The 13,133-nt window shown below is 36.1% G+C and overlaps 1 protein-coding gene across 9 annotated transcripts in view; it reads right to left on the bottom strand.

Annotated features, from left to right (window-relative positions):
* Positions 1-13,133, bottom strand: part of RGS7 (regulator of G protein signaling 7) — a 584,592-nt gene that overhangs the window by 83,946 nt on the left and 487,513 nt on the right. For all 9 annotated transcript variants that reach the window (XM_059940741.1, XM_059940740.1, XM_059940743.1 and 6 more), the window contains 3 exons: positions 11,387-11,451; positions 10,452-10,528; positions 10,264-10,345 (listed from right to left, as the gene is read on the bottom strand). In XM_059940741.1, coding sequence (XP_059796724.1) covers positions 10,264-10,345; positions 10,452-10,528; positions 11,387-11,451 — 224 coding nt within the window. The remainder of the gene's footprint in view (positions 1-10,263; positions 10,346-10,451; positions 10,529-11,386; positions 11,452-13,133) is intronic.

Consider the following 13,133-nt stretch of genomic DNA (forward strand, 5'->3'; position numbering starts at 1 on the left):
ATTTGGATAACATGTATTTTTATTTAGTTTGAAATATCTTAAAATTATTCCTGAAACATCTTTTTGACCCATACGTTATTTAGAAGTGTGTTGCTTAACTCTAAGTATTTTGTGGTTTTCCATCTATGTTTCTGTTATTGATATCTAGTTTAATTCCACTGTGGTCTGGGAATACTTCATATAATTTCTATTAAAAACCTTTTAAATTTAGTAAGGTGTGTTTTGTGGCCCAGAATGTGGTCTCTCTTAGTATGTTCCATGGGAATTTGAGGAGAAGGTGTATTCCACTGTTATTGGATGAAGTACTTTATGATATCAATTAAATCCAGTTGATTGATGGTGCTCTTCAGTTCAATTATGTCCTTACTGATTTTCTGCCTGCTAGATTGGTCAACTGCTGACAGAGGTGTGTTGAAGACTACAACTATAATGGTGTATTCATCTATGTCTCCTTGCAGTTCTTATCAGTTTTTGTTTCATATTTTGATGCTCTGTTGTGCACATACATTAAGTCATAATTTGACACATTATGTCTTCATGAATAATTGATTTCTTTATCATTACATAATGCTCCACATTATGTAATGCTCCACATCTCTGATAATTTTCCTTGCTCTGGAGCTGGCTTCATCTGAAATTAATATAGCTACTCCACCTATCTTTTGACTAGTGTTAGCATCCCTTTACTTTCTCCATTGCTTTACTTTACTTTTAGTCTGTACCTCTGTCTTTATATTTAAGGTGAGTTTCTTAATATATAATTAGGTTTTTTTTTTATTCACTCTGACAATCTCTGCCTTTTAATTGGTATATTTAGGCCACTGCTGTTTAAAGTGATAGTTTTTATAGCTGGATTAATATCTACCATATTTTTTATTGTTTTCTATTGATATTTGTCACCATTACTCAGTTTCTTTTTCTTTTCTTTATTTTTCTGCCCTCTATGTTTTCGATTGAGAATTTTTACAATTCCATTTTTTTCCTCCTCTCTTAACATATCAATTGTATTTCATTTTAAACTTTTCTTAGTGGTTGCCCTTGGGTTTGCAATATACATTTACATCTAATCCAACTACTCTTTCAAATCACACAGTACTACTCCATTCAAGTACCTTATAATAGATTATTCCCAATTCCTTCTCCCTTCTGTATCTTATAACACTGCTGTCATTCATTCCACTTACCCTTAATCTATAATCACAGAATACACTGTTGCTATTATTATTTGAACTATTTTTAATTAAGAATAAAAAATAGATCTGAGTTTCTGACCTATGTCATTTCTTTCTTTCTGAAGACATTCTTTCTGCATTTCTTGCAAGATAAGTCTCCTGATGACAAATTCCCTCATTTTTTGTTTGTCTGAGAAAGTCTTCATTTCTCCTGCACTTACAGAGGATAATTTTGCTGGATATAGAATTCTAAGGTGTTTTTTTTTCCTTTCAACACAAAATATTTCACTCTTCTCTCTTGCTTGCATGATTTCTAAAGAGAAGTCTGATGCAATTGTTAATCTTGCTCCTCTGGCTTCTTTCAAGATTTTCACTTTGTCTTCATTTTCTGCAGTTTGAATGTGATATGCTTAGGTTTAGATTTTTTGATATTTACTCTGGTTGGTATTCTCTGAGCTTCCGGTTCTCAGTTTGGTATTAATTTTTGGAAACTATTGGTCATCACTGCTTCAGATATTTCTTCTCTTCCTTTCTCTTTCTGGTATTCCTATTACATGTATGTTACACCTTTAGTAATTATTTCACAGCTCTTGGATATTCTGTCTTTTTCACTCTTTTTTTCCTCTTTGCACTTGAGTTTTGGACATTTCTATTGACATTTCTTCAAGCTCACTGATCATCTGCTTGGCCATGTCCAGTCTATTGATGAGCGCATCAAAGGCATTCTTCATTTATGTTACAGTATTTTTTTATTCTAACATTTCCTTTTGATTCTTTCTTAGAGTTTCTGTGCTTCTGCTTATATTGTACATCTATTCTTTATTCTTTTATGCTGTTCACTTCCTCCATTAGCACATTCATCATACTTACTTGTTTCAAGTCCTTGGTTTGATAATTTCAACATTTCTGCCATATTTGAGTCTGATTCTGATGCTTAATGTGTCTCTGAGCTGTTTTTTTTTTTTTTTCTTTTACTGTATGTGCAATTTTTTATTGAAAGTCAGACATAACATACTGGGTAAAAGAAACAGATAAATAGGTGTTTTTTTGTGTGGTTTTATGTATATCTGCATAGGGGTAGGCTGTATTTATTGTTTTCTTTTGTTGTATCAGAGGCTAAACTTTCTTCTGGTTTCCTTGTTTTTGTCTCCCCAGTTGTCTTCGGGTTTCCCTGAGGCTTCTTAAATAAGGCCTGAGATGTGCAGTTCTTTCCTTTGTAATTCCCTGTTGTTATTTAGGCTCTGGTAATGTTGTGGTAAGGTGTAGGGGGAGGGGAAGCATCCTATAGTCCTGTGATTAGGTCTCAATCTTTTAGTGAGCCTGTGCCCCAGGGCTGTGACCTTTACAAATTCCTCTCAGAATTTTTTCCCCTCATTTTGGTAAGACCAGGGTTGAAGTTGGGTATTTCCCTTCCCTCATGTTGGCTAGGCTCTGGTACAACCCTGATCAGTTTCTCTTACAGGTAGGTCTTGTTATGAAGAAGAGAATATCCTGAGTGTGTTTCAAAATAGCTTCTCTTCCCCTTCCCCTGAGACATGTACAAAGGGATTTTTCTTCAAACTTCATTGTGAGAATCTGGTAGAGCTCCTGGAGGTAAAACTCACAAAAATGTGTGGTGTCCCCTTAAGACTGAGCTCAAGTCTGTCCACTCTGAACTTCCAGCAATTTGTCGATTACAGTTTAGGATTTCTTACCCCAGCATTGGTTCCTCAGAGGTTTCTGCTTTTGGGCTTCTGTTCTGGTAAGTTGTATTTGCCTGTCTGTCTCTCCAGTTTTGGGGACTAACAGTATTTTGCCCAGTGACCTCATTCTGAGATGAATCTAAAAAAAATTGTTGATTTTCAGTTTATTCAGCATTTTTTCTTATTGTGAGAATAGGAGTGACAACTTCCAAGTTCTTTATATGCTGGAGTGGAAGTCCTGATTCACTTTTTAAAACTATTATTGATTTTTCTTGCTGTATATCTAAACATTCATTAAATTTTAATTTTAAAACAGATTAGCAAAAGGAAGAAAATCAACAGAATTTCAACATTCATAAATAACTATTGTTGATATTTGTGTATATATCTTTTCAGTCTTTTTTCTACACATGTCTGCCTGTCCCTCTATCTTTCTGTCTATCATCTATCTATATCTATCTATCTATCTATCTACCTATCATCTATCTATCTACCTATCTATCATCTATCTATCTACCTATCTATCCAGCTACCTACCTAACTACTTACATATGCCTCTCCCAACAAACAAAGAATTAAAATGGGCCTTTGGACCTAAGATGGTAAGATTGTATGCAAATATATGGTTATGATATTACCTTTTAAAAATTCTTTGCAAACTTAATAGGTAAAAATATAAATGTTTTCCATTACATTTTTTACTTCTTTGACATTTTCTCATTGATGTATGAGTTCTATATATAACAAAAGATAACTCTTTTATTATATATAATACCATATGATACACTATCATTCACCTTGTTTTTCTATTTTATTTTTAGGTCTGCATTGCTTTTGAACCTAAATTAAAGAGATTGAGTTGATGGTTTTGTGTGATAAACAAAAGTCTGGAGTAACTTAAGTTGAATCATGAACATAACAAGTTAGTGAAAATAATAAATTGAATATCAAAATTATGGATAAAATAATGGAGTAGTAACACTGTGGAAGTTAATTTAACATCAGTATATAATGAAATCCTCTACTCTCACATAATAGAATACCAATACAGTAATGAGAATAAACAAACTACAACTACATGCAATAATATGAAAGAATCTCAAAAGAAGATGTTGAATATAAAAAGAGTGATATTAATAATTCCATTTACATAAAGATTAAAAGTAGGCAAATTTATCTATGGTATGAGAAGTTACCATTGACCTAGGGAATAGTGACTGGAATGGTCACTAGTAGGGCTCTGGGATCCTGGTCACTTGGTTGTGTTCATTTCATGAAAATTCATTGTGCACTTATGCTTTGTGTAGTTTTCTGTATGCATGTTATACTTTAAAAAATTACTGTTGAGCAGGACTTCCCTGGTGGTGCAGTGGTTAAGAATCCACCTGCCAATGAAGGGGACACGGGTTTGATCCCTGGTCCGTGAAGATCCCATATGCCGCTGAGTAACTAAGCCCGTGTGCCACAACTACTGAAGCCCATGTGCTGCAACTACTGAAGCCTGCGTGCCTAGAGCCTGTGCTCCGCAACAAGAGAAGCCACTGCAATGAGAAGCCCATGCACCACAATGAAGAGTAGCCCCCGCTCGCCACAACTAGAGAGAAAAAGCCCGTGCACAGCAACAAAGACCCAAAATAAAATTTAAAAATTAAAAAAAATTATTATTGAGATATAATTGACATATAACATTATATTCATTTCAGGTGTACAATATAATGATTCAATATTTGTATATATTGTAAAATGATCACCACAATAAATCTAGATAACATCCATCACCACACAGTTATACATTTTTTCCTTGTGATGCATATTTTTTAAATCGACTGTCTTAGCAACTTTCCAACATACACTTCGGTATTATTAACCATAGTCAACATGCTGTACATTACATCCCCAGGACTTACTGGAAGTCTGTACCTTTTCACCCCCTTCACACCATTTCTCCCACCCTCCCAACCCCCTGGCTCTGGCAAATCTGTACAAATCAGTTTGTATGAGTTTGTTTGTTTCTGTATCTATGAGTTAGTTTTTCAGATTCTACATATAAGTGACCTCATATGGTATGTGTCATCCTCTGTCTAACTTATTTCACTTAGCATAATGTCCTCAAGTTCCACCTACGTTGTCACAAATGGCAAGATTTCATTCTTTTTATAGCTGAATAATATTCCATTATATATGTGTATATGTATGTACAAATATATACACAAACACATACATACGTACATACATACAGGCACACCTCATTTTATCGCACTTCTCTTTATTGTGCTTTGCAGATATTGCATCATTTTACAAATTGAAGGGATTTGTGGCAACCCAAGTAAGTCTGTCAGCACCATTTTTCCAGTAGCATTTGCTCCCTCTGTGTCTCTGAGTCACAGTTTGGTAATTCTCACAATATTTCAAACTTTTTCATTATTATTATATTTGTTATGGTGATCTGTGATCTTTGATGTTATTACTATGACTTGCTGAAGGTTCTGATGATGGTTAGCACTTTTTAGCAACAAAGTATTTTAAAATTAAGGCATTGTTTTTTAGATGTAATGCTACTGAACACTTAATAGACTACAGTATCATGTAAACACAACTTTTATATACACTGGTAAACCAAAATTTTGTAGGACTTGTTTATTGCGGTGGTCAGGAACTGAACCTACAATATCGCTGAGGTATACCTGTGTCCCACATTTTTTAAATTCACTCATCCATCAATGGACACTTAGGTCACATCTATGTCTTGGCTATTGTAAATAATGCTGCTTTGAACATGAGGGTGAATATATCTTTTGAAGTTCGTGTTTTTATTTACTTTGGATAAATACCCAGAAGTGGAATTCTATTTTTAATAAAAAAATTTTTTTTAATTAATTAATTTATTTATTTATGGCTGTGTTGAGTCTTCATTTCTGTGCGAGGGCTTTCTCTAGTTGTGGCAAGTGGGGGCCACTCTTCATCGCGGTCGCGGGCCTCTCACTATTGCGGCCTCTCGTTGCGGAGCACAGGCTCCAGACACGCAGGCTCAGTAGTTGTGGCTCATGGGCCCAGTTGTTCCACGGCATGTGGGATCTTCCCAGACCAGGGCTCGAACCCGTGTCCCCTGCATTGGCAGGCAGATTCTCAACCACTGTGCCACCAGGGAAGCCCTATTTTTAATTTTTTGAGAAACCTCCATACTGTTTCCATAGTGGTTGTGCCAATTTACATTCCCACCAAGAACTCCCAGTGCACAAGAATTACTTTTGCTTCACATCCTCACCAACACTTGTTATTTCTCCTCTTTTTAGAACAGCCATTCTAATCGGTGTGAGGTGCTATTTCATTGTGATTTGGGTTTGCATTTCTAGTATGTATGTTATACTTCAATAAAAATTTTTAAATGACCTGTACCTTGACCAAATACCAGGTCCCCTCCAACCCCCAACAAAAATGTGTCAAGGTGGTGCCTGTCATAGTGTATCTGCAAGAATATTTATAATTGTGGTCTTGTGCTTTATAGTTTGTGGTATAAATAATGTACCCCCACAGTACTGTCTTGAAGTACTGTCTCAGTGCTCCCACCAGGTCACTGTGGATTTCCAAGGTGAGAGGAAAGGTGATTCATTCTATATTGCCAACTCCACCTTGCAGTGCACACATCTGAATGTGCCCAGAATTAAATTGGCCTAAATTCCCTACACTACATCTCTTTAGATCAACTCTCAGTCGGTGTTAACTCGATGGTGGGAATCCTTTCACAATGAATAAGTATAAAAAATCACCATATTGTACAATTTAAATATCTTACAATTTAGTTTGTCAATTACACCTCAATAAAGCTAAAAAAATGTAACAGACAAACAAAACAAAAACAAAGTCTGTGCAAAGGATATAAACTGGCTCCACAGTAGGGCTGTGTGGAACAAGTTTGGTTGCTCTTCACCCCTTGGACCCAGAGCATCAGCACCATTCTATTTTGAAAGGCCAGTCCACTGGACTTCTTTTTTTTGCTCCATGATGATTGTATTTTAAGAATCTCATTGCTCCTTTCTATTATTGGGCCTCAGAATCACTCTGATATAACTCAATAGGTTATAAAAACTTTGAATCTTATGGAACTCCTTAAACTTCTTATGCAAATCTATAACCTCTTCTTCAGACACTTTTAAACTCCAAATTTTAATGTATTTTTGTGTGTGTGCATACACACACACAACACACACACACACACACACACTTCACCAGACTGCTCCAAACTAATTTATTCAAAGTAAAAAAAAAAGATTTACAGGAAATGTATATAAAATTTCAGACAAACTCTCTGCTCTTCAAAAGACCATGATCTGATAATATTAAAACAAGTACTAGGAAGTTAGTATCAATGGAACCCTTCAGCACTGTGACAAACAGAATTTTTACTTCAGTTTAACTAGTTGCTCAAATTCAATTAATATAGACTAAGAATCCATTAGCCCTTGAAGAGGCTTCATAAAAGTATCAAAACACTAAATACACAAGTCAACCCAAATCCCAAATTATCTTTGACATTTGCTACAATTTGGTGTATTTCCCCTACTGTCATCTTGAGTAGTTAGTGTGTGGCAATTCTGTCTGGAGTCCTTGATAACTGAAGAGTCCTTTTCAGTGTTATGACCTTAATTTTTTTTCTGGAGTAAACATGGACATGCTTAAAGAAGCTAAATTTATTTCATAAAGGTATTAAATGCAATAAAATGAGTATACTGTGTTAAGTGACATCATTTAAAAAAAACACTAAATCACATTGCATATATTTTCTACATCTCTAAGTTCATGTAACATAATATTTTACATTAAATTTAAGTATACTTTAAAGATTCTGAGCTTCTTTTTGAGATTTCCCCTTCCCTACTACACTTCTGGCTAATGGTTTCCAACCTATTTTCATTAAATAAATGGCAGCATCAAGCCAGATCAAATCAAAGCAAACCAAACAAAATGCAATGTAGCACACCACCTTTACTTGAATTAGTAAAAGCTTTATAAGGATTAATTGCTCACTGCTACATTTTTTGGAAAGGTTTAACAGTAGGATTATGCAAGAAGAAATAAAATGAAAAAAATTCAACAAATAGTACTGATAGGATAACTTCATTTCTGTTTTTTGAAAACAAAGATACTTTATATAGTAATAAAGCTAAAGCAGTCCAGGAAAATATAAATTGTGTTATGAATCTATGAAATCTGAGTAGAGATTTTTATTCTAATGAGAATATTAATTTCTATGCTTTAAAAGCTTGTAGTAGTGTGTTCGTATTTTTGTAATAAGACTTTTTCAAAACCAAAATAAAAATAAGGACACTTTTTGGAGGTATGGTTATCTTAGAAAGCTCTTCTTATCATTGTTTAGTTAACACTACAGCCAATGATTAGAGATATAGCTTACGCATTTTGCTGCAGAAATAGCCATTATAAGCTCTTATAGGAGCGTCTTGCTGCTAATGTCCCTGCCAGCCCCATCTCTGAATTAACTCTCACTAAGGACCCAGAACTCTAAAAACCAGATACGAGACAGGACCTGTGTGTCTGACATGGCCTCCAGACAAGTGTCATCACTTCACATGCACCTGGGATCACTGCAAAAAATTTTTTTTCTTTTTAAATGGGATACAGAGTTGTAATGTAAAACATAAATAGATGAAGATAGGGTTGGATTAGGTGCATTCCATTCTCAGAGGCATACAGATAACCAAAAGCTCTATTTTTTTCCCTCTAGAAAATAAACAATAACCAAGTGTTGCATAACATGTTCATTTTAAGTGATATAAAGCCCCCATAAGCATCCACAAATTGAATAAGGGACATGGAACTAATGGCTTCAGGGTGGTTTCTGCCTCCAGGTGCTCCTTGGGATGACTTTCTAATTGAAAGCCTAATGCGGGGTACAGCAGGGGACCCCTTGGAGAGCACTCATATGTGCTCCTTGCTCTGTGGAGACACAGAGGACTGGAGCCTGACTTACACTGGTAAGAGCAAAAAACAACTGTGAACAGGTTCTGTTTCCAACAGGGCACAAAGAAGGCAAGGGACTGGCTGAGTAATTCTTGGAGGATGGAGCAGGAGAGTGTGTTGAGGTGAGATCAATCGACATGCTGGGAGAACATGAGTTTTTGCTGTAGAATAGATGTGGGCAGTGTAGGGGAGCCAGCATGGAGTGAGTTCTCTTGGGTTGCCAGGAGGATATAGGCCATCAAAGTTAAACTAGGCTAGAGATGGGCCACCAGATGTCCAGGGGCATAAAGTGGAGAAACATGTGAACATAATGTATTAACCAGTTTCTAGAGATGGCTTAAAACAAACAAGCAAGGAAAAATCCTGTTTCATATCCTTGCAATACTTATGCATGTGGCCTCACAATTCTTTACACCATGAGCAATAAAACTCAAGCTGAATTTTGAGTAGGAAAGACAGTTAAATCTCAATTCTATTTTTTTTTTTTTTGAATTCAGAAGAAAATAATTCCATATGAAATTTAACAACTGCATTACTATCTAAAATTTATATATATATCAATATATATCTGTAACTATATGTATATAGGTATAGATACAGATACATATACAAACCTTTGGAAAATAGACCTATTTTGGTCTGTTTCTAAAGGTAGTTGAGAGGAAAATTTTAAGATATTCTCAAAGAATCTTGATTTGTCTCATGCTGTGATCCTGTTATTTAATAATAGTATGTAAATATTATTCTCTAGGTCTGTGTTTAAAGAAATATATAGAAAACAAAGACCTAGCATCAAAATATGCTATATGAGAGTAGACATGCTTTCTTATGAATGCTCATAACCATTGTTTAATTCCTTACACAAAGTTTTCTGGTATTAATCAAGGACATTTGTTATTTGTTACTCTGACTCACATGGTTTAACATTACTATATAAGAAAACCAGCTAAGTTATTGTATGTAGATTCAATGACCAGTTACATCATTAGAAGTATGAGCTGATCTGAAACTGAGTCACCTAAAATGTTTCCATGAAAGTTGACATTCAAAGCAGGTTATTAGTAAATTTTAAAAAAGAAAACTTAGTGGAGGAACAACATTTTGACTAATACTTTTACTATCAATCCAGAAAAATGTAGATCATAAGCCATGCAAAACTGCTTTGTTGCAGTCTTCTTTCTTTCAAGTGTATGAAAGTATCAAGCACCTCAAAAGCAAAGAATGAGCAAGCAAGTAATGTCACGTTAGAAAAATGCATAGTTAAAAAAAATATACTATTGAACTCTAGTCGTCTCACACAAAAGTGGCAATCTTTTCTTAAATAATTCACCAAGACTTTGGGACAAGTGATAGAGTTACTGCATTCCGCATTCTTTCTTTACTTTCCAAAGGCTGAGATTATGAATTCAGACAACGTTGGTGCGCTTGCTTACCACGGGTCTGTGTACGTCCCAGAATGCTCTCTCCTGACTATCAAGGATCTTTCTTTCAATCTTGTCTCTCTTCTTGTCCACTCTGTTAATATCATAACAATTAATAATAAGTAGTGTTAATTGTAGTGCCTCTCTGGACAAAAGGCCACAACTTGGACAAATCTTCCAAAAGACTCACAAGGACTCACTTTGCTTGTGCTTCTGCTTGCATAAAAATGAACTCCCACTTCCGAGCAAATGCCCTCTGCAGCCTGGCCAAGCTCTCCTGAAAAATATACCACGGTGAAGACATTCTGGTGCTCAGCTTTACTACTCCCTTCTAGTTTATCTACCATATGTACTTACCAAAAAAACAAATCAGAATTTCTAAAGGAGTAAGTGTACTTGGAATGATAAGTCATGCTCACTGAATGCAGCTAATACTCATATTAACAGTCAAAGAGGACACAGGAGAACCTATTACGAATATTAATATTGGAGAATATAACTAAAAATCAAAAATACTAAACTTACCTTATATAAAAAAGTGCTCAAGACTAATCCATTGGATTTTCCTGTGCTCATTTTACTGAGGAACAGGAAAGCAATACTCTCTACTACTGATTCAATCAGTCTATCCAGTTCCTGAGAAAAATGTAAACTCTCAGCCCCCTACTACCCACTTGTAGACAGTGCTTCAAGTTTAGTAAATCAGAACATAGCAACCATATGAACAAATTACATGAGATTAATTTAATCTGCTGATGGTGACCAACATAAAGGTTTTGCAAAAACCATTTTCCCAGTGTAAATGTTCTATAATTCTCTAAGTTTGGATATCTTCATTATATATAGTATATACACACATATATATAAGTTTTTACATTTAAGTCAATTTTTGCAAATAAGATATGCTTCCTCCTTCTTCTCTGAGTTTGTGTATTTAGAATTTCACCATCCTCAGTGTGAATGATGAGAGGAAGTAAGCAAGTAAGGGATATGTTAAATCATTATGCTGCCCTTCCCTGGAAGTCTGATCCCTAAGATCCATGAATGTAGAAAGTTAAGAGTGCCCAGAAATGACCGTAGGCCTTATTCTTGCTCATTTTATACTTTTCTTTGTCAGGAAGTCCTTGGTACTTACAGCTTCATAGTCTGCTAGCTCCAGCCTTGCTTTGTTTTGCATTGTTCTTTTGCAGAGGTAAACCGCTGTAAGGGAAAAAAATCAATCATTTCTCACCTGCTTATTTACATTGAGACACTAAAAATAAAAATAGAGCATTATAAACCAAGACATGTTGGTCTTTGTCATTTTTCCCCAAGTTGTAATTTTCTCTTTTTGTATTTTTTTTGGACAAAATAAATAATCTGTAACATGATTACTGAAATTCAAACACAGTGGTAATATAAAAAGGTGTTATAAGAAAATAGATATGTTTAGAAACTTGGTAACCATTTCCTTTATTTCATTAAATAGTTGTCACAATTTTAGCTTCCTCAAAATATAAGGGGAAAAAATAAAGCCTTTTAAATAAAATATCAAATGAATGTTAAAATATGGATATACAAATAACACGATTTTTAAAAAAAGAATTGCATGAAGAGGGAATCGCTATTTGCACATTCAATTATTTCCGTAGTCTACTGTCAACTAAAATAATTTATTAATGTAAACTGAAGGTTCCTTAGCATCTTCTTTGCTGCATTCCACAAGGATCAATCATCAATCAGTCATTTTGTCACTAGGATAGAGGAGAGTACAACATCTGACTTAACTATAATCCTATAACCTTTTAATTCCGTTTTCCTTGAGGACTCTGTCTTCTCCATTACCAGGCAAAGTCCATCTGGGCAGAAGATTTACAGGATAAATGACAGACAGAAAGAGGACGTTGACAGCAGTATTGCCATCGAGCAGTCAAATTTCTTCAGTGATTTCTGGAATATTAGTGACTCTCATGTTAATATCAAGACATTCAGAAGGGAGGAGACAAGATGTTGAAGTAGAAGGACTGGAGCTCTCTCACAAAATACCAAAATCACAACTATCTCTAGAACAACCACTGACAAAAAAGACTGTAACCTATCAAAGAAGATATTCTACATCCAAAGACAAAGAGGAAGCCACAATGAGAAAGGGGCATTTTCACAGTGTAATCAAATCTCATACCCACCAGGTGGGCAACCCACAAACTGGAAAACAATTATATCTCAGAAATTCTCCCACAGTAGTGAGACTTCTGAGCCAGACGTCAGGCTCCCCAGTCTGAGGGTCTGGCATCGGGAGGAGGAACCACCAGAGAATTGGGCTTTGAAGGCTAGGGAACTTGAGTGCAGGAGCTCCACAGGACTGGGGGAAACAGACATGCCACTCTTGAAGGGTGCACACAAGGTTTCATGTGCACTGGCATCCAGGAGAAAGCAGTGACTCCACAGGAGCCTGGGCCAGATCTACCTGCGAGTCTTAGAGGGTCTCTTGGGGAGGCAGGGGTGGGCTGTGGCACATGGTGAGGGCAAGGACACTGGTAGTGGAGGGCCAGGGAATATGTATCAGTGTGAGCTCTCCAGGAGGCTGCCATTTTGGCACTGAAACCCGACCCCACCCAACAGCCTGCAGACTCCAGTACTGGGACGCCTCAAGCCAAACAACCAACAAGGTGAGAACACAGCCCCACTCATCAGCAGACAGGCTGCCAAAAGTCATCCTGAGCTCACAGTCGCCACTTAACACACCTGTTGACATGGCACTGCCCACCAGAGGGACAACACCCAGCTCCCCCCACCAGTGGGCAGACACCAGTCTCTCCTACCAGGAAGCCTGCACAAGTCCCTGGACGAACCTAACCAACAGGGGGCAGACATCAGGAGCAAGAGGAAGTACGATCCTGCAG

Source organism: Balaenoptera ricei, chromosome 1 (assembly GCF_028023285.1).
Source record: "Balaenoptera ricei isolate mBalRic1 chromosome 1, mBalRic1.hap2, whole genome shotgun sequence".
NCBI classification, from domain to species: Eukaryota; Metazoa; Chordata; class Mammalia; order Artiodactyla; family Balaenopteridae; genus Balaenoptera; species Balaenoptera ricei.